At 52.0% G+C, this 22110-nt stretch overlaps 1 protein-coding gene across 1 annotated transcript in view; it reads right to left on the bottom strand.

Moving 5' to 3' along the window:
- The window catches only part of LAMC3 (laminin subunit gamma 3), a 1037231-nt gene that overhangs the window by 128863 nt on the left and 886258 nt on the right, over positions 1-22110 (bottom strand). The window contains exon 23 of the mRNA XM_069609277.1: positions 13112-13258. Coding sequence (XP_069465378.1) covers positions 13112-13258 — 147 coding nt within the window. The remainder of the gene's footprint in view (positions 1-13111; positions 13259-22110) is intronic.

The raw sequence follows: 22110 nt of genomic DNA, 5'->3' as shown, positions 1-22110 counted from the left end.
CCACTTCAAGGAATGGCTCATCCCCAACACCTACGCCCACACACCCTGCACTCCCCACCCTACCTGAGACTCGGGTGATCTGCTCCCCACTGTTTACTCTCCTGGTTGCTTGTAGACCCCTTGCCAACAAACTGGCCACCTCGCCCACCCTCTATTTGCTCCGCAATCCCTTGTTCCTTTGCTCCCTTCATCACGGTCTCCCCCCTATGATTGTAAAGTGCTCCGATGCTACTCAAATCTAGGTCTTTGCTCAGTAAATACACGCATAATAATGACATGGCCACCCTCCAGAAGAGGGGGGCCCCTGAGACAGAACTGTCAACCTACCCCAATAGGAGAAGGAGAACTCCTGCCAGGACAGACATGACACCAGAGACACGCAGACAGGATGCAATGGCAGATTCCCCAGACAGCAGAAATGGCAGATTCCCTAAACAGCAGAAATGGCAGATTCCCCAGACAGCAGAAATGGCAGATTCCCAAAACAGCAGAAATGGCAGATTCCCCAGACAGCAGAAATGGCAGATTCCCTAGACAGCAGAAATGGCAGATTCCCAAAACAGCAGAAATTACATATTCCCCAGACAGCAGACATGGCAGATACCCGAGACAGCAGAAATGGCAGATTCCTTAAACAGCAGAAATGGCAGATTCCCTAAACAGCAGAAATGGCAGATTCCCCAGACAGCAGAAATGGCAGATTCCCTAGACAGCAGAAATGCCAGATTCTCCAGACAGCAGAAATGGCAGATTTCCTAGACAGCAGAAATGGCAGATTCCCTAAACAGCAGAAATGGCAGATTCGCCAGACAGCAGAAATGGCAGATTCCCTAGACAGCAGAAATGCCAGATTCCCCAGACAGCAGAAATGGCAGATTCCATAGACAGCAGAAATGTCAGATTCCCTAAACAGCAGAAATGGCAGATTCCCTAAACAGCAGAAATGGTACATTCCCCAGACAGCAGAAATGGCAGATTCCCTAGGCAGCAGAAATGGCAGATTCCCTAGAGAGCAGAAATGGCAGATTCCCCAGACAGCAGAAATGGCAGATTCCCTAAACAGCAGAAATGGCAGATTCCCCAGACAGTAGAAATGGCAGATTCCCCGGACCCCAGAAATGGCAAATTCCCCAAACAGCAGAAATGGCAGATTCCCTAGACAGCAGAAATGGCAGATTCCCTAAACAGCGGAAATGGCAGATTCCCCAGACAGCAGAAATGGCAGATTCCCTAGACAGCAGAAATGGCAGATTCCCTAAACAGCAGAAATGGCAGATTCCCCAAACAGCAGAAATGGCATATTCCCCAGACAGCAGAAATGAAAGCAGAAATGGCAGATTCCATAAACAGCAGAAATGGCAGATTCCCTAGACAGCAGAAATGGCAGATTCCCTAAACAGCAGAAATGGTAGATTCCCTAAACAGCAGAAATGGCAGATTCCCCAGAAAGCAGAAATGGCAGATTCCCTAGACAGCAGAAATGGCAGATTCCCCAGACAGCAGAAATGGCAGATTCCCTAGACAGCCGAAATGGCAGATTCCCTAAAGAGCAGAAATTGCAGATTCCCCAGACAGCAGAAATGGCAGATTCCCTAGAGAGCAGAAATGGCAGATTCCCCAAACAGCAGAAATGGCATATTCCCCAGACAGCAGAAATGACAGCAGACATGGCAGATTCCCTAAACAGCAGAAATGGCAGATTCCCTAGACAGCAGAAATGGCAGATTCCCTAGACACCAGAAATGGAAGATCCCCTAAAAAGCAGAAATGGCAGATTCCCTGAACAGCAGAAATGGCAGATTGCCCAGAAAGCAGAAATGGCAAATTCCCTAGACAGCAGAAATGGCACATTCCCCAGACAGCCGAAATGGCAGATTCCCTAGACAGTAGAAATGGCAGATTCCCCAGACAGCAGAAATGGCAGATTCCCTAGACAGCAGAAATGGCAGATTCCCTAAAGAGCAGAAATGGCAGATTCCCTAAAGAGCAGAAATGGCAGATTCCCCAGACAGCAGAAATGGCAGATTCCCTAGAGAGCAGAAATGGCAGATTCCCCAGACAGCAGAAATGGCAGATTCCCCAGACAGCAGAAATGGCAGATTCCCTAGACAGCAGAAATGGCAGATTCTCTAAACAGCAGAAATGGCAGATTCCCCAGAAAGCAGAAATGGCAGATTCCCTAGACAGCAAAAATGGCAGATTCCCTAAACAGCAGAAATGGCAGATTCCCTAAACAGCAGAAATGGCAGATTCCCTAAACAGCAGAAATGGCAGATTTCCCAGACAGCAGAAATGACAGATTCCCTAGACAGCAGAAATGGCAGATTCCCTAAACAGCAGAAGTGGCAGATTCCCTAGACAGCCTCCTCCGAAAACCTGTCCCACTGGGTTTGCCCGGGTGTATGAGGTGGTACCTTTTGAGTAATCTGGGGGTATTTAAGTTTGAGATTGGTTCCCAAGTGCGTTCACTGGGAGGGTATCCCTTCCATTCAACCAGGTACTGGAGCTGACCACGTTTGTATCTGGAGTCACATATTCTGGACACTTCATATTCCAGTTGGTCATTGACAAGTACAGGATTGGGCCTGAGGGTAGTCCGGGAGGACTGGATGTATGGTTTCAGTAGAGACGTATGAAAAACTGGGTGAATTTTCTTCCAGGAGTCTGGTCATTTGAGTTGGAAGGCCACTGGGTTAATGATCTCTTTCATGGGAAAGGGCCCATAATACCGGGGAGCCAGTTTATTTGGTCGTAGATGTCGGGTCAGTAGTTTTGAGGATAGCCAGACCTTATCTCCTACTGCGTAGGAGGGACCTGGTCTTCTCTTGGAATCCGCATAATGCTTGGCATGAGTTCGGGCCCTTTCTAAATGCTCTTTGGCTTCCTTCTGTGCATTGATGAGTGTTTCAATCCAGGAATCAACTGTAGGAACAGGTGTAGGATGTGTGAGGACGGAAGGTAGCATCGAAGGGTGAAATCCTTGACTGCAGAAAAAGGGGCTGGTCTTGACAGCCGAGTGATCCGAATTGTTATAGGAGAATTCAGCCACAGGTATTAGAAGTGACCAATCGTCCTGGACCTTGGTAGTGAAACAACAAAGATATTGTTCCAGGGTTTGATTCACACATTCGGTAGCCCCATTAGTGTGTGGATGATACCCTGAAGAGAGGGCACGTTGGATTCCTAGTATCCGGCAAAGGTGTTTCCAAAATTGGGATATGTATTGAGGTCCTCTGTCTGATATGATCTTGGAAGGGAGTCCATGAAGTTTAAATATGTGTTCCAGGAAGATTCCAGAAAGTTCTGAGGAAGAATGTAGCTTATATAATGGTGTAAAATGAGCCATATGAGTGAATAAATCTATGGTGACCATGATAGTCGTGTACCCCTTGGAAGGTGGTAATTCCACAATGAAGTCCGTAGCAATAATTTCCCAGGGCCTTGTTGGTAGTGTGGGCTGAAGTAGGAGGCCCGCCGGTCTTTTGTTATGTTTGTTTTGACTGCAGACTGCACAGGCTTGGATGTACAGTCGTATATCAGTTTTCATTCTCGGCCACCAAAATTGTCTTTGTAGTAGACTGAGGGTGTTTGTGATGCCACGATGTCCGGAGTGAAGGGTATCGTGGCAGGGGGTTATTATCTTTTGCTGTAGTTTCTTTGTGGGGATGACTAAACCCTTATCCTTGAAAAGATATCCGTCCTTTGTTCTCAGATTCCATCGGTTCTTTCCTGAAAATTCTTTCCATAGTTCAGAGGACTGGGTTTGAATCCGAACATCATCCAGGAGGCTGATTGCTTGAGCTACGAATATCGTATGTGGAAACATTTTAGGGAATGACCGGTCTTCAAGAGTTTCGTAGTCAGGACGTCGAGATAAGGCGTCAGCAATTATATTCTGTGTTCCAGGGACATGATGAATCTGGAACTAGTACTGGGCAAAGAAGAAGGCCCAACGAGCTTGATGGCTATTTCTACATTCCAGAGCCTGTAGAACTTGAAGATTCCTATGGTCCGTGCGGACCTGGACAGGATGTTTTGCTCCTAGAAGTAGATGACGCCACTCTGTGAAGGCTTTACGGATGGCTAGCAGTTCCTTTTCCAAAACAAAATAATGGGTTTCAGTGGGAGTTAGTGTCCGTGAAAGATAAGCAATGGGATGTTCCAGGCTGTCGTCAAATTCCTGTTTTAGAACTGCTCCAATGGCGTAGTTAGAGTCCTCTGTTTCCACTAGGAAAGGTCGATTGATGCCAGGTTGAGCCAGGATTGGAGCTTGTGTAAACCCTGTCTTTAACTGTTGGAATGCCTCCTCTTGGGCTGTTGTCCAAAGAAAGGGAGTATCTTTTTTCAACAAGGCATTGATCGGTTGCACTATCTTTGAAAAGGAAGGTATGAATTTCCAATAAAAGTTAGCTAACCCCAGAAAGGATTGGATTTGTTTCACGGTAGTCGGAATAGGCCAGGATAGTATGGCTTTTACCTTGGAGTGATCCATTCCAATACCTTCTGGGCTAAGGACAAATCCTAGATAGTGAACAGTAGAGACATGGAAAGGCACTTCTCGGGTTTAGCCAGGAGCTTGTGTTCACGTAGCCGTTGTAACACTGCCTTAACATGCTCCTCATGCTTAGGATGGTCTTTAGAGAATATTAAGATATCGTCCAGATACACAATGACGAAGAGGAATAACATATCTGAAAACACCCGATCCATGAAGCGTTGGAAGACCGCTGGGGCATTTGCAAGTCCGAAGGGCATAACCAAGTACTCAAAGTGACCAAAGGGTGTTCTAAAGGCTGTCTTCCATTCCTCTCCCTCTCTATTACGGATCAGATGGTAGGCACCTCTGAGATCCAATTTAGTGAAGATTACGGCTCCTCTTACTGCTTCCAGGATATCTGAGATCAAGGGCAATGGATAGCGATCTTTCAGGGTGCACTGATTTAATCCTCGATAATCAAGACAAGGTCTGAGCTCATTGGTATCCTTTTTTGGAACAAAAAACAGTGAGGCTCCGGGTGGGGATTTGGATGGTCGTATGGTGCCATTTTCAAGGTTAGTATCTAGGTATTCACGGAGGGCCCTTTTCTCAGGTTCGGATAAGATGAACATCCTTCCAAAAGGAATCACAGCTGAAGGTTCGGTATCAATAGCACAGTCTTCGGGTCTATGAGGAGGTAAGGCTTGGACAATGGCAGAAGAGAACGCATTGGCGTATTCCTGATAGACTTTGGGAACCTGGATGATATTTGAGACTGTGAGCGGGCCTTGATGGTCTGCCGAAGCTCCTTCCGATGGTGTCGTAGCGGAATCCAGGAGTAAGCAATGAGACATGCAATGTTCGGAACCCAGAAACAAGGAACCTGCTGCCCAATTGATTTATGGGTTGTGTCTTTGTAACCAGGGCATTCCCAAAACCATTGGGTAATGGGCAGACTTTATGATGTCAAACTTTATCTTCTCTCGATGGTGGTTTATTGCGAGCTCAATTTCCTTGATTTGAAGGGTTATGGGCCCTGAAGAAAGGGGTCTTCCATCGATTGCTTCTACGGGTTGCATGATATCCCGGGTTTCATATGGAATATGGTGTTTAAAGACCCAATCTTGATCTATGAATATTCCCATGGCTCCACAATCCACCAATGACAAAATGGGGTAGGTTTCCTTCTTGGATGGCGATAGAAAGGCCTGTAATATTACCAGATTGTTTTGCCCAGGAGAGTTCAAAGATGGAATAGATGTGGAGCAAACATCTCTCTCCCGAAACTGTGCACCATCTAGGATCGGGAGCTGGCGTTTCCCGAACACAGTGGAGGGGATATAGGACACTGTCTCACTAAATGTTTGTCCGAGGCACAATACATGCATAAGCCCGTATGGACCCTTTGCATCCTTTCTTGGGGGGATATGGGTCCACGGAAAGCCCCTAGTTGCATGGGTTCAGGTTCGTTACTAGGGGCAGGAACAGAAATAGATTTCGAGGAGGTCTCTATAGGGATTTTCTGGAAGGGTATCTTGGTCTTCCTTTTCTCTGCCTTCCTTTCCTGGACGCAGAAGTCAATCTGCAGAGCGAGAGCCATAAGGGCTTGGAATGAACTTGGGCGAGCCACTCTGGCTAGTTCATCCTTGATGTCTTCATTTAGCCCTCTTCGAAAAAGAGTGAAGCAGGCTTCTGAGGACCAATCTGCTTCTTTAGCCAATTGTTTAAACCGTGTTACATATGTGAGCATGTCCTGGGAGCCTTGTTGGAAATCGAGTAGACGTTCCTGAGCACTATAGACCTGTTCTGGGCAGTCAAACATGGTCTTAAGAGCTTGAATGAATCTGTCATAATCATCCAGGAGGGCATCTCCGGCATTAACTGAAGGTGTGTCCCAGGTTAATGCATTCCCGGAAAGGTGCGAAATAATAAAGCCCACCTTAGCCCTGGAAGTAGAGAAATAATAGGGCTTAAAGGTAAAGTGGACTAAACAGGAATCAAGGAATCCACAAAGGTTTTTTGCAGACCCATCGTATTTGTCCACAATGCCGCCCAATAGTACGCTTTCTTTCGTGGCGGAGTCGCGGAACAACACTAATTCTTTTAATGTGGCATTCTCTGCCTTTAGGTTTTGTACTTCGGTCGTTAGTTCTTGCATGCCGCACATAAGATCTTGAATGGCCACCTCCATGTCTGTATTGACTTCAGTTAGGTGTCGTCTCAATCTGTCACAGGTTTCCCCCTTTCTCACCTGAGTTTGCTGCTTGCTGGAATTCTTGGGAGGAGTCTTCTTCCGTACGGTTCGGGTTTTGTACAACCCCGCATGGCCGTCTTCGGCTTCCAGCGTTCGTTCAGCTTCCACGTCCAGGATCAATAGGAAACTCCAGGAAGTCCAGGATTCGAAGGAGGTGTACTCGGAGGCGGGTACACGGAGTCCGGGAAACAAGACAGGATAAGGAGGAAGGAGGATAGTAGGAGGAAGCGGGGGGCCCGGGAACCAGGAAACAACAGAGTTCAACGAAGGCAAACTACCGAGCACACGTCTAGCCACAGCAATCAGTAGCGTTGAGACGCACGGGGCTGCAGGGGCGTGGCTTCTTTATAGAACGTGCTAAATCAGACGTGAAAGCTGGTAGGCAGCGTTCTGTGTTTAATGGCCATGTTGGTAGTACAGCAGAGTGTAAGCCCCGATGTGTCAAGGACCAGGAGGTCCAAAAGGGGCGTGTCCGACGGTTCATGACACTAGTGATAATCAGCGGATATTAACAAACAGGTGTATTTCTTAGTTTTAAATATGTGCTTTACAGCGCTCGCATTAAAAGCTTCATTTGTTGGAGTCTTTTAGGTTGCCACTTCCAAGTGACGACCTAAAGGGATCCCGCAAATGAAGCTTGTAAAGCAAACACTCAAAGCGCACGTGACAACTTGAAGGTCTCCAGCAAATGAAGTCATCTTTTGCTGTATTATAAGAATGCTGCTTGGCAACATGGGAGCAGTTCCTGGGGGCCCCCCTGAGGCTTGATGCCCCTTTCATTTGAAAAGGTTGAAATGCCCTGACACTGTCCCTGCCCTTAGGGAACCTTGTACATTTTTCAGTTGCTCTTGACACGTTTCCTCTGTTCCCCACTACTGGGAGGAGTCAACACTCCTAGCTCTGGACACTAAGGAAGGACTACACGCTGCCCCTGAGCCTGGGGAGTATCCAGCATTGCAAGAGTGGGGGGCGAGCCATGAAAAAAGTCCTACTACTTTCCCCCTCAAATGTACCATGGAAGATTAATGCTAAATTGACACAAAATCATTCTTGCCCCCCACATAATGACTTGATTTTGTACCCTCTCCCTGCAACATTTGTACAAGAGTGGGACATGGAGGTGTGTGCTCCTGCCCTGCATCTGGCTCTGCCCCTTATTTGGCCTGCAGTGCAGTCAGTGGCCTGGAGTGGGGCATGGAGCTGTGTGCTCCTGCTCTGCATCTGGCTCTGCCACTCATTGGACCTGCAGTGCAGACAGCGGCCTGGAGTGGGACATGGAGGTGTGTGCTCCTGCTCTGCATCTGGCTCTGCTCCTTATTGGGCCTGCAGTGCAGTTAGCGGCCTGGAGTGGGGCATGGAGGTGCATGCTCCTGCTCTGCATCTGGCTCTGCCCCTCATTGGGCCTGCAGTGCAGTCAGCGGCCTGGAGTGAGGCATGGACTTGCATGCTCCTGCTCTGCATCTGGCTCTGCCCCTCATTGGGCCTGCAGTGCAGTCAGTGGCATATAGTGGTGCATGGAGGTGTGTGCTCCTGCTCTGCATCTGGCTCTGCCCCTCATTGGGCCTGCAGTGCAGTCAGCGGCCTGGAGTGGGGCATGGAGGTGTGTGCTCCTGCTCTGCATCTGGCTCTGCCCCTTATTGGGCCTGCAGTGCAGTTAGCGGCCTGGAGTGGGACATGGAGCTGCGTGCTCCTGCTCTGCATCTGGCTCTGCCCCTTATTGGGCCTGCAGTGCAGTCAGCGGCCTGGAGTTGGGCATGGAGGTGCGTGCTCCTGCTCTGCATCTGGCTCTGCCCCTCATTGGGCCTGCAGTGCAGTCAGTGGCCTGTAGGTGGGCATGGAGGTGTGTGCTCCTGCTCTGCATCTGGCTCTGCCCCTCATTGGGCCTGCAGTGCAGTCAGTGGCCTGTAGTGGGGCATGGAGGTGTGTGCTCCTGCTCTGCATCTGGCTCTGCCCCTCATTGGGCCTGCAGTGCAGTCAGTGGCCTGGAGTGGGGCATGGAGCTGCGTGCTCCTGCTCTGCATCTGGCTCTGCCCCTTATTGGGCCTGTAGTGCAGTCAGCGGCCTGGAGTGGGGCATGGTAGTGTGTGCTCCTGCCCAGCATTTGGCTCTGCCTCTTATTGCGCCTGCAGTGCGGTTAGCAGCCTGGAGTGGGGTATGGAGGTGTGTGCTCCTGCTCTGCATCTGGCTCTGCCCCTTATTGGGCCGGCAGTGCAGTGAGCGGCCTGGAGTGGGACATGGAGGTGTGTGCTCCTGCTCTGCATCTGGCTCTGCCCCTCATTGGGCCTGTGGTGCAGTCAGCAGCCTGGAGTGGGACATGGAGGTGTGTGCTCCTGCTCTGCATCTAGCTCTGCCCCTTATTGGGCCGGTAGTGCAGTGAGCGGCCTGGAGTGAGACATGGAGCTGTGTGCTCCTGCTCTGCTTCTGGCTCTGCCCCTCTTTTGGACTGCAGCGCAGTCAGCAGTCTGGAGTGGGGCATCGAGTTGTGTGCTCCTGCTCTGCATCTGGCTCTGCCCCTTATTGGGCCTGCAGTTCAGTCAGCGGCCTGGAGTGGGGAATGGAGCTGCGTGCTCCTGCTCTACATCTGGCTCTGCCGCTTATTGGGACTGCAGTGCAGTCAGCGGCCTGGAGTGGGGCATGTAGGTGTGTGCTCCTGCTCTGCATCTGGCTCTGCACCTTATTGGGACTGCAGTGCAGTCAGTGGCCTGGAGTGGGGCATGGCGGTGTGTGCTCCTTCTCTGCATCTGTCTCTGCTCCTCATTGGGACTGCAGTGCAGTCAGTGGCCTGGAGTGGGGCATGGAGGTGTGTGCTCCTGCGCTGCATCTGGCTCTGCCCTTTATGGGCCCTGCAATGCAGTCAGCGGCCTGGAGTGGGACATGGAGCTGCGTGCTCCTGCTCTGCATCTGGATCTGCCCCTTATTGGGCCGGCAGTGCAGTCAGCGGCCAGGAGTGGGGCATGGAGCTGCGTGCTCCTGCTCTGCATCTGGCTCTGCCCCTTATTGGGCCTGCAGTGCAGTCAGTGGCCTGGAGTGGGACATGGAGCTGTGCGCTCCTGCTCTGCATATGGCTCTGCCCCTTATTGGGACTGCAGTGCAGTCAGAGGTCTGGAGTGGGGCATCAAGGTGTGTGCTTCTGCTCTGCATCTGCCCTTTATTGGCCCTGCAGTGCAGTCAGTGGCCTGGAGTGGGGCATGGAGCTCTGTGTTCCTGCTCTGCATATGGCTCTGCCCCTTATTGGGACTGCAGTGCAGTCAGAGGCCTGGAGTGGGGCATCGAGGTGTGTGCTCCTGCTCTGCATCTGGCTCTGCCCCTTATTGGGACTGCAGTGCAGTCAGTGGCCTGGAGGTGTGGCAGAAGCGTATGGCCACACTGCTGCCCGTGTCCTGCTCCAGACCACTGTTCTACAGGCATCCAGGCCAAGAAGGAGCACCTGGCAACAGTGCTGTCCCGGACAGAGTGCCCAGAAAAATGGCATGCCACAGTAAGAAAGGGCTATACTGGCTGACACCAAATGCCACTCTAGCCAAGTAATAACACAAATCATACTTGCTTTTAAAATAGTGCGGTATGGCCTATTTAGCTGGGAGGTCTTGAGGCACTTTATCAGGTCTTCAAATGTTAACCAAATGAATAGGGCTCAAGTCCTAGATAGAAATTGGGGGTGTGGGGAGCTCCATGATATATGCATAGGTGCTACGTAAATGGGGGCAGAGGGCGTGGTTACACCCATTCTCCTTGCCACACTCATCTAAATGACTGTTGTAGAAGGGTTTCTGTCTCCTCTCCTATTGGGTTCAGGCATAGTGACGTGTTAGCAAAAAAAATCGTAAATGTTGCTCACTTCAAAATGGGACGGGAGCCGGCTAATGGACCACCTGACATTTGATTGGAGAGGATGGGCAGGCCATATCTGCTTTGCCGGTGCGGGCGTAGCAGGGGATCCTATAGCAGAATGCTGAAAAGACAACTCAGCAGGTTAGGTGACTGTTGCTGAGATATTATTAGACCTTCCTGTAAATCACATTTTCTTTCCTGTTCCTGCAGCCAAATGTACTGTTAAATGTGTTGTTTCGACTGGGGATGGGTACTGCTGAATAAAGTCACTCAGTGTGGGAATCTCTACCCCGTGGCAAAAATCCAAAGCTGCCAGCTATGCATATATGCACAGTGAGTGAACATATCTCAATGTGACATATGCAACTGAGTTCAATTGCTCTTTCCTTTTAGAAAGTGCACAAGACAAACACGCATTTGCCTTTCAAAAACATTCATCAAGCAGGAAAAATGATCTGAGAGAGGAGAATGTTCAATAACTATGCTGGTGCAGTATAAAAGGTGCCCACCTTTTAAACCCAATAATTCATACTGAAATATTCCAAGGAAAACAAAATCCAAACAGGAGACGTGTGCTTTAATGGCACTTTTATGTGTTCTTGTGGGTAAGCGTCTGCATTGGAAACATGACAACCTGGGGTGAAATCCTAGTAGCTAAACACTTGAGCAAGTACACCTTTTTTTAATGCTGGCATCAAAAACACCCAACAGGGGTTGTGCCCCCTCCTGAAAAAAGGGGACGTACACTATCCACCCACAAGAATCCTTGACTTGTGGCCTGAAAATCAACACACGGCCAGGAACAGCAAAAATAGCCCCTCCAGTCTGCAGGTTTTAAAACTCTCTTGCCACATCCTTGGCAAATAGTCAATACTCACTTGCCCCTTCGTCCTTTCTCCTCTCACCCGCTTTCATCAATACTCTATTTTATAAATATAACTTGAAAAGTACACAAACCATAGTAAAGTAATCACACAACTATATAAATCTGTATAGAAATATGCTGGGCAAAAGGTTTTCAATTGTGGCTTTATCCCCTTCCTCCCACTTTGAATGAAAGACTACAAATACCAGAATGCAATTCTGTAGAAGGAAAAAAATGGCCTGTGGATTTTGAAAATTTACTTTTAAGACTTCAAGACTCATAAAAAAATATTACGTGTGAAAAGGTTACCTGTTTGTGTTTCAATATTTGACAAAGGCCTGCTTCATATACAATGTGAGGCAAATGTCACATTCTACCTAAAATAAATGCAAATAGCTTGAAACGATTTTGTGTGATATGTTTAATTGTCCCGGAGGAGGGCACAGATTTTAGGCAGCTAGCTGGTGCTTTGCGTGGGCTTTTAAAACAGAAATGTCCCTTTGCAGTTCTTAACACAGAAACATTAACAACGACTTGCCCAAAACAATGGTCTCATTAATGGACCACAACTTGTATATCACTCACACGTTAAATGCTCTGCTCCAAGAAAGAAAGTGGTAAGGAGTGCTTACAAGGTCTGCAGCGTCTAGTGGTTCCCCGTGGAGAGGGTTATTTATCTCTAGAGTGACGCAGCAGTAGGCCCTGGTTACCAGGACAATGAGGGTGCTGAGCAGGAACACCGTGCTCCTGCTCAGCACCCTCATAATCCTGCCAGGGGGACACCTTACTGTCCAGCACCTTCATTGATTCTGAAAAGAGCCACTGGCGGGGAAGCCGCCCCGCACCCCAACAAAACCCCTTACCCCATATGCCACTGCTTGAGCCGCACAGACATCTCTTAGAGGAGAAGGAACAGTCGCCCGTGCTGGTGTCCAGGTTGCCCTGGCCTCCATCCTCGGGTTGGGTTATCCTTTAACTTCTGACGTAGGAGAAGTGGCTTTTATCAAGTGACAGCGGTGCCCTTACACAGCAACATGCCTCCGCTCCCCAATGACGGGACACGGCAAGTGCCCTGGAAGGCCAACGCTGGTCCAAAGAACCGGCATACATGGAAAGGCACTAGTGGTTCATAACTCTGTTCTTAGATGACCTCTGGCCATTGGCGCAATCTACATGCCAAAAGAAAGATAGATAGATAGATAGATAGATAGATAGATAGATAGATAGATAGATAGATAGATAGACCCCTAGGAGGTTGACTGCACATTCAGGTGCCAGCAACAGTGGAGACAGGACAAGACAGGTTGGAAGGAAGGTGTGGACTGGAATTGTATCCATCACCTCTTCAAGGAGCAGCTTATTCAAGAGGCAAAGGGTACTGTTTCTGATGTAGGACACGCACACTATTAACAAGGACTGTGACGAGGAAGAGCGGCACAGTGGTGATGTGGAAATAGGGGTTGGGTCTATTTGACCTAAAACATTTGACCTAGTCACATTTGATAGAATTGGGATTGGGTGGAGGGTGGAACTGTGAGAGACTGGGGTGGGGTTCAGAAGCCATTTTCTGCCCTGCTCTGAGAGGCTCTGGTGCGACCACTTGCCTGCGAGGGCGCTCTACAGCATTCAAAATAGAATTGATGGAACTGTGCCTGCGAGATAGAGCCGAGTCTCGCAGCTTTACCTGCTCAAACTGCCGCGCCTTCTCCAGCTGCTGCTGCGCTTCCCCTTGGAATAGCGCCATCTCCTGGAGGTTCTGGTCCCAGGATGCCAACTCCTGCTCTGCTTCCGCCAGGTCAGTGCTCAGATTCGTGGCCCTCTGGTCCAGAAGCTGTGACAGTCCGGAGAGGAGAGACTGTTAGTGGAGAGTCGAGACACACACTTCCTCTTTCAGAGACTTATCTCTGTGTAATGGAGAAGAAAAGAAAACACTTTACCCCTCTGTCAGATGCAACAGGAAGGATGCATTCTTTATGATCAACTGCACTTCACTTAGCTTCCTTGTCCCCCCACCACTGTGGTGTACAGCCCACCCCATAGCTTCCTTGTCCCCTCACCCCTGTGACGCTCAGCCCATCCCATAGCTTCCTTGCCTCCACCCCTGTGGTGTGCAGCCCACCCGTTTTCTTCCTTGCCTCCACTCCTGTGATGTGCTGGCCACCCCATAGCTTCCTTACCTCCACCCCTGTGGTGATGCGCAGCCCATCCTACAGCTTCCTTGCCTCAACCCCTGTGCTGTGCAGTTCATCCCATAGCTTCCTTGCCTCAACCCCTGTGGTGTGCTGTTCATCCCATAGCTTCCTTGCCTCAACCCCTGTGGTGTGCAGTTCATCCCATAGCTTCCTTGCCTCAACCCCTGTGGTGTGCTGTTCATCCCATAGCTTCCTTGCCTCAACCCCTGTGGTGTGCAGTTCATCCCATAGCTCGCTCGCGTCCACCAGGGGCGTTGCTAGGGGGGGACTAAGGGGGCCATAGCCCCTGATCTTTTGGTTGTAGCCCCGGATAGAATCTCAGGAGCTACAGCCAAAAGGCTAGCTAGCCCCCAGTCCCAACAGTTCCAATATCAGCTTAGCCCCGGGTCTTTTCCAGACCTAGCAACTCCCACCTGTTTGCTTCCTTGCCTCCACCCCTGTGATGCGCTGCCCATCCTATAGCTTCCTTGCTTCCCCCCTGTGGTGCAAAGCCCATTCCATAGCTTCCTTGCCTCCACTCCTGTGATATGCAGCCCATCCCACATCTTCCTTGTCCAAACCCCTGTGATGTGCATCCCACACCATAGCTTCCTTGCCTCCACCCCTGTGCTGCACAGCCCATCCCATAGCATCCTTGCCACCACCCCTGTGCTGCACAGCCCATCCCATAGCTTCCTTGCCACCACCCCTGTGATGTGCAGCCCACCCCATAGCTTCCTTGCCTCCACCCCTGTGCTGCACAGCCCATCCCATAGCTTCCTTGCCACCACCCCTGTGATGTGCAGCCCACCCCATAGCTTCCTTGCCTCCACCCCTGTGGTGCACAGCCCATCCCATAGCTTCCTTGCTTCCCCCTGTGCTGCACAGCCCACCCCATAGCTTCCTTGCCACCACCCCTGTGCTGCACAGCCCATCCCATAGCTTCCTTGCCACCACCCCTGTGATGTGCATCCCACCCCATAGCTTCCTTGCCTCCACCCCTGTGCTGCACAGCCCATCCCATAGCATCCTTGCCTCCACCCCTGTGCTGCACAGCCCATCCCATAGCTTCCTTGCCTCCACCCCTGTGCTGCACAGCCCATCCCATAGCATCCTTGCCTCCACCCCTGTGCTGCACAGCCCATCCCATAGCATCCTTGCCTCCACCCCTGTGCTGCACAGCCCATTCCATAGCTGCCTTGCCTCCACCCCTGTGATATGCAGCCCATCACATAGCTTCCTTGCCTCCACCCCTGTGATATGCAGCCCATCACATAGCTTCCTTGTCCCCCACCCCTGTGATGTGCAGCCCACCCCATAGCTTCCTTGCCTCCACCCCTGTGGTGCACAGCCCCTCCCATAGCTTCCTTGCCACCACCCCTGTGATGTGCAGCCCACCCCATAGCTTCCTTGCCTCCACCCCTCTGGTGCACAGCGCATCCCATAGCTTCTTTGCCACCACCCCTGTGATGTGCAGCCCACCCCATAGCTTCCTTGCTTGCATGCCCGTGATGCTCAGCCCACCCCATAGTTTCCTTGCTTGCACGCCCTTGATGCTCAGCCCACCCCATAGCTTCCTTGCCTCCACTCCTATGGTGCACAGTCCATCCCATAGCTTCCTTGCCACCACCCCCGTGATGTGCAGCCCATCCTGTAGCTTCCTTGCCTCCCCCTGTGATGTGCAGCCCATCCCATAGCTTCCTTGCCTCCCCCCTGTGATGCACAGCCCATCCCATAGCTACCTTGCCTCCACTCCTGTGGTGCACAGCCCATCCCATAGCTTCCTTGCCACCACCCCTGTGATGTGCAGCCCATCCCATAGCTTCCTTGCCTCCACTCCTGTGGTGCACAGCCCATCCCATAGCTTCCTTGCCACACCTCTGTGATGCACAGCCCATACCATAGCTTCCTTGCCGCCACCCCTGTGATGCACAGCCCATCCCATAGCTTCCTTGCCTCTACTCCTGTGGTGCACAGCCCATCCCATAGCTTCCTTGCCTCCACCTCTGTGATGCGCAGCCCACCCCAAAGCTTTCTTGCCTCCCCTCCTGTGGTGCACAGCCCATCCCATAGCTTCCTTGCCTACACTCTGGTGGTGCACAGCCCATACCATAGCTTCCTTGCCTCCACCCCTGGGGTGCACAGCCCATTCCATAGCTTCCTTGCCTCCACCCCTGAGGTGCACAGCCCATCCCATAGCTTCCTTGCCTCCACTCCTTTGTTGCTCAGCCCATCCCATAGCTTCCTTGTCCCCACCCCTGTGATGTGCAGCCCATCACATAGCTTCCTTGCCTCCAGCCCTGTGATGCGCAGCTCATCCCATAGCTTCCTTGCTGCTAGCCCTGTGATGGGCAGCACATCCCATAGCTTCCTTGCTTCCATGCCCGTGAAGCTCAGTCCATCCCATAACTTCCTTGCCTACACTCCTGTGGTGTGCAGCTCATCCCGTAGCTTCCTTGCCTACCCTCCTGTGGTGCACAGCTCATCCCTTAGCTTCCTTGACAGACCTCTATGATGCACAGCCCATCCCATAGCTTCCTTGCTGCCACCCCTGTGATGCACAGCACATCCCATAGCTTCCTTGCCTCTACTCCTGTGGTGCACAGCCCATCCCATAGCTTCCTTGACTCCACCTCTGTGATGCGCAGCCCACCCCAAAGCTTCCTTGCCTTCCCTCCTGTGGTGCACAGCCCATCCCATAGCTTCCTTGCCTACACTCCGGTGGTGCACAGCCCATACCATAGCTTTCTTGCCTCCACCCCTGGGGAGCACAGCCCATTCCATAGCTTACTTGCCTACACCCCTGAGGTGCACAGCCCAACCCATAGCTTCCTTGCCTCCACTCCTTTGTTGCTCAGCCCATCCCATAGCTTCCTTGTCCCCACCCCTGTGATGTGCAGCCCATCACATAGCTCCCTTGCCTCCAGCCCTGTGATGCGCACCCCATCCTATAGCTTCCTTGCCTCCACCCCTGTGAAGCGCAGCTCATCCTATAGCTTCCTTGCTGCTAGCTCTGTGATGGGCAGCACATCCCATAGCTTCCTTGCTTCCATGCCCGTGAAGCTCAGCCCATCCCATAACTTCCTTGCCTACACCCCTGTGGTGTGCAGCTCATCCCGTAGCTTCCTTGCCTACCCTCCTGTGGTGCACAGCCCATCCCTTAGCTTCCTTGCCTCTACCCCTGCAATGCTCAGCCCATACCATAGCTTCCTTGCCTACATTCCTGTGGTGCGCAGCCCATACCATAGCTTCCTTGCCACCACCCTTGTGATGCGCAGCCCATCCCATAACTTCCTTGCCTCCACTCATGGGGTGCGCAGCCCATCCTATAACTTCCTTTCCTCCATCCATGTATTCTGCAGTGCATTCCATACCTTCCTTGTCACCCAGAACCTGTGAGCCACTGCCCATCCTGTAGCTTTCTTGCCTGCAGCCCTGTGATGTACAGCCCATCCATTAGCTTCCTTGCCTCCACCCCTGTGATGTGCAGCCCACACCATAGCTTCTTTGCCTCCACCCCAGTGATGTGTAGCCCATCCCATAGTTTCCGTGCTTCCACCCCTGTGATCACCTGCATTTCACTTAGCTTCCTTGTTGCCCCAATCTTGTGATCCGTAGCTCACCCTATAGCTTCGTTGCTTCCACTCCTGTGATCATCTGCACTTCACATAGTTTCTTTGTCCCCCCACCCTTGTAATGCACAGCCCATCCCATAGCTTCCTTGCCTCCACCCTTGTAGTGTGCAGCCTACCTATGGCTTCCTTGCCTCCACCCCTGTGATGCTCAGCCCATCCCACAGCTTCCTTGCCACCACCCCTGTGATGTGAAGTCCATCCTATAGCTTCCTTGCCTCCACCTCTGTGGCTCAATGCCCATCCCATAGCTTCCTTGCCTCTACATCATGATGCGCAGCCCATCCCATAGCTTCCTTGCCTCCACCCCTGTGGTGCGCAGCCAACCCATAGCTTCCTTGCCGCTACCCCTGTGTTGTGCAGCCCATCCCATAGCTTCCTTGCTTTCACGCCTGTGATGCTCAGCCCATCCCATTACTTCCTTGCCTACACTCCTGTGGTGTGCAGCCCATCTCATATCTTCCTTGCCACCACCTCTGTGGCTCAATGCCCATCCCATAGCTTCCTTGCCTCTACCCTGTGATGCTCAGCCCATCCCATTACTTCCTTGCCTACGCTCCTGTTGTGTGCAGCCCATCCCATAGCTTCCTTGCTTTCACACCTGTGATGCACAGCCCATCCCATAGCTTCCTTGCTTCCACCCCTGTGATGCGCAGCCCATACCATAGCTTCCTTGCCACCAACCCTGTGATGCACAGCCTATCCTATTGCTTCCTTGCCTCCACCCCTGTGGTGCACAGCCTATCCTATAGCTTCCTTGCCTCCACCCCTGTGGCTCAATGCCCATCCCATAGCTTCCTTGCCTCCACCCCTGTGATGCGCAGCCCATACCATAGCTTCCTTGCTACCAGCCCTGTGATGCGTAGCCCATCCCATAGCTTCCTTGCCTCCACCCCTGTGGTGCACAACCCTTAGCTTCCTTGCCTCCACCCCTGTGGTGCACAGCCAACCCATAGCTTCCTTACTTCCACCCCTGTGATGTGCAGCCCATTCCATAGCTTCCTTGCCTCCAACCCTGTGATGCACAGCCCATCCCAGAGCTTCTCTACCTCCACCCCTGTGATGCACAGCCCATCCCATGGCTTCCTTGCCTCCACCCCTGTGATGTACAGCCCATCCCATTGCTTCCTTGCCTCCACTCCTGTGATCCACAGCCCATCCCATAGCTTCCTTGTCACCCAGCACCTGTGAGCTGCTGCCCACCCCATAGCTTCCGTGTCCTGCAGCCCCATGATCATCTGCACATTCAATAGCTTCCTTGCTCCCCGCCCCACGAGAATCTGCACACCACATAGCTTCCATGTCCTCCAGCCTTTGTAATCACCTGCCCATCCCATGATGCCCTTGCTCCCCAGTCCCCTAATCATCTGCACATCCAATAGCTTCCTTGCCCTCATTCCCTATGATCATATGCCCATCCCATAGGTCCTCTGTCCCCCATCTCATATGACCATATGCACACCACATAGCGTTCATGCCCCCCTCACTCCCATCATTATCTACACATCCCATAACTTCCTTCCCCAGTCCATGTGATAATCCGCACACCACAAAGCTCCCTCCAGCCCATGTTGTTATATGCACACCACACAGCTTCCTTCACCCCCAGCCCCTGTGGTTATATGTACACCACACAGCTTCCTTCTCCCCCAGCCCCTGTGGTTATATGCACACCACACAGCTTCCTTCTCCCCCAGCCCCTGTGGTTATATGCACACCACACAGCTTCCTTCTCCGCGAGCCCCTGTGCTTATGTGCACACCACACAGCTGCCTTCTCCCCTAGACCCTATGGTTATCTACACACCACACAGCTTCCTTCTCTCCCAGCCCCTGTGGTTATATACACACCACATAGCGTCCTTCTCCCCCAGCCCCTGAGGTTATGTGCCCACGACACAGCTGCCTTCTCCCCTAGACCGTATGGTTATCTACACACCACACAGTGTCCTTCGCCCCCGCCTCTGTGGTTATATGCACACCACACAGCTTCTGTCTCCCCCAGCCCCTGTGGTTATATGCACACCACACAGCTTCCTTCTCTCACAGCCCCGGTGGTTATATGCACACCACACAGCTTCCTTCTCTCCCAGCCCCTGTGGTTATATACACACCACATAGCGTCCTTCTCCCCCAGCCCCTGAGGTTATGTGCCCACGACACAGCTGCCTTCTCCCCTAGACCCTATGGTTATCTACACACCACACAGTGTCCTTCGCCCCCGCCTCTGTGGTTATATGCACACCACACAGCTTCTGTCTCCCCCAGCCCCTGTGGTTATATGCACACCACACAGCTTCCTTCTCCCCCAGTCCCTGTGATTATATGCACACCACACAGCTTACTTCTCCCTCAGCCCCGATGGTTATATGCACACCTCACAGCTTCCTTCTCCCCCAGCCCCTGTGGTTATGTGCACACCACACAGCTTCCTTCTCCCCCAGCCCCTATGGTTATATGCACACCACACAGCTTCCTTCTCTCAAAGCCCCGGTGGTAATATGCACACTACACAGCTTCTCCCCCCTAGCCCCCTTTGTCATTTACACACCGCAACGTTCCCCCCAGCCCTTGTTGTTATATGCAAACCACACAGTTTCCTTCTCCCCTAGAGCCTGTGGTCATCTGCACACCACACAGCATCCTTCTGTCACAGCCCCGGTGGTTATATGCACACCACACAGCTTCTTTCTCTCACAGCCCCTGTGGTTATATGCACACCACACAGCTTTCTTCTCTCACAGCCCCGGTGGTTATATGCACACCACACAGCATCCTTCGCTCACATCCCCGGTGGTCATTTACACATCACACAGCTTCCTTCTCCCCCAGCCCCTGTGGTTATGTGCACACCACACAGCTGCCTTCTCCCCTAGACCCTATGGTTATCTAAACACCACACAGTGTCCTTCTCCCCCGCCTCTGTGGTTATATGCACACCACACAGCTTCCGTCTCCCACAGCCCCTGTGGTTATATGCACACCACACAGCTTCCTTTTCTCACAGCCCCAGTTGTTATATGTACACCACACAGCTTTGTTCTCCCCCAGCCCCTGTGGTTATATGCACATCACACAGCTTCCTTCTCTCACAGCCCTGGTGGTTATATGCACACCACACAGCTTCCTTCCCCCCCAGCTCCTGTGGTTATATGCACACCACACAGCTTCCTTCTCCCCCAGCCCCTATGGTCATATGCACACCACACAGCTTCCTTCTCTCACAGCCCCGGTGGTAATATGCACACCACACAGCTTCTCCCCCCCCAGCCCCTTTTGTCATTTACACACCGCAAAGTTCCCCCCAGCCCTTGTTGTTATATGCAAACCACACAGCTTCCTTCTCCCCTAGAGCCTGTGGTTCTGCACACCACACAGCTTCCTTCTACCCCAGTCCCTGTGGTTACATGCACACCACACAGCTTCCTTCTCCCCCAGGCCCTGTGGTTATATGCACACCACACAGCTTCCTTCTCCCCCAGCCCCTGTGGTTATATGCACACCACACAGCTTCCTTCTCCCCGAGCCCCTGTGGTTATGTGCACACCACACAGCTGCCTTCGCCCCTAGACCCTATGGTTATCTACACACCACACAGTGTCCTTCTACCCCGCCTCTGTGGTTATATGCACACCACACAGCTTCTGTCTCCCCGAGCCCCTGTGGTTATATGCACACCACACAGCTTCCTTCTCTCACAGCCCCAGTGGTTATATGCACACCACACAGCTTCGTTCTCCCCCAGCCCCTGTGGTTATATGCACACCACACAGCTTCCCTCTCTCACAGCCCCAGTGGTTATATGCACACCACACAGCTTCCTTCTCTCCCAGCCCCTGTGGTTATATGCACACCACACAGCTTCCTTCTCCCCCAGCCCCTGTGGTTATATGCACACCACACAGCTTCCCTCTCTCACAGCCCCAGTGGTTATATGCACACCACACAGCTTCCTTCTCTCCCAGCCCCTGTGGTTATATGCACACCACACAGCTTCCTTCTCTCACAGCCCCGGTGGTTATCTGCACACCACACAGCTTCCTTCTCTCACAGCCCCTGTGGTTATGTGCCCATGACACAGCTGCCTTCTCCCCTAGACCCTATGGTTATCTACACACCACACAGTGTCCTTTTCCCCCGCCTCTGCGGTTATATACACACCACACAGCTTCCGTCTCCCCCAACCCCTGTGGTTATATGCACACCACACAGCTTCCTTCTCTCACAGACCCTACGTTATATGCACACCATACAGCTACCTTCTCTCACAGCCCCGGTGGTTATATGCACACCACACAGCTTCCTTCTCTCACAGACCCTACGTTATATGCACACCATACAGCTACCTTCTCTCACAGCCCCGGTGGTTATATGCACACCACACAGCTTCCTTCTCCCCCAGTCCCTGTGGTTATGTGCACACCTCACATCTTCCTTCTCCCCTAGCCCCTGTGGTTATGTGCACACCACACAGCTTCCTTCTCTCACAGCCCCTGTGGATATATGCACACCACACAGCTTCCTTCTCCCCGAGCCCCTGTGTTTATGCTCCCACCACACAGCTGCCTTTTCCCCTAGACCCTATGGTTATCTACACACCACACAGTGTCCTTTTCCCCCGCCTCTGCGGTTATATACACACCACACAGCTTCCGTCTCCCCCAACCCCTGTGGATATATGCACACCACACAGCTTCCTTCTCTCACATCCCCGGTGGTTATATGCACACCACACAGCTTCCTTCTCCCTCAGCTCGATGGTTATATGCACACCCCACAGCTTCCTTCTCCCCTAGCCCCTGTGGGTATGTGCCACCACACAGCTTCCTTCTCCCCCAGCCCCTATGGGTATATGTATACCACACAGCTTCCTTCTGTCAC

This window comes from Ambystoma mexicanum, chromosome 8 (genome assembly GCF_040938575.1).
Source record: "Ambystoma mexicanum isolate Mex_15411 chromosome 8, UKY_AmexF1_1, whole genome shotgun sequence".
NCBI classification, from domain to species: domain Eukaryota; kingdom Metazoa; phylum Chordata; class Amphibia; order Caudata; family Ambystomatidae; genus Ambystoma; species Ambystoma mexicanum.
Note: the sequence above shows the minus strand (reverse complement) of the source record. Positions and strands in the feature narration are given on the sequence as shown.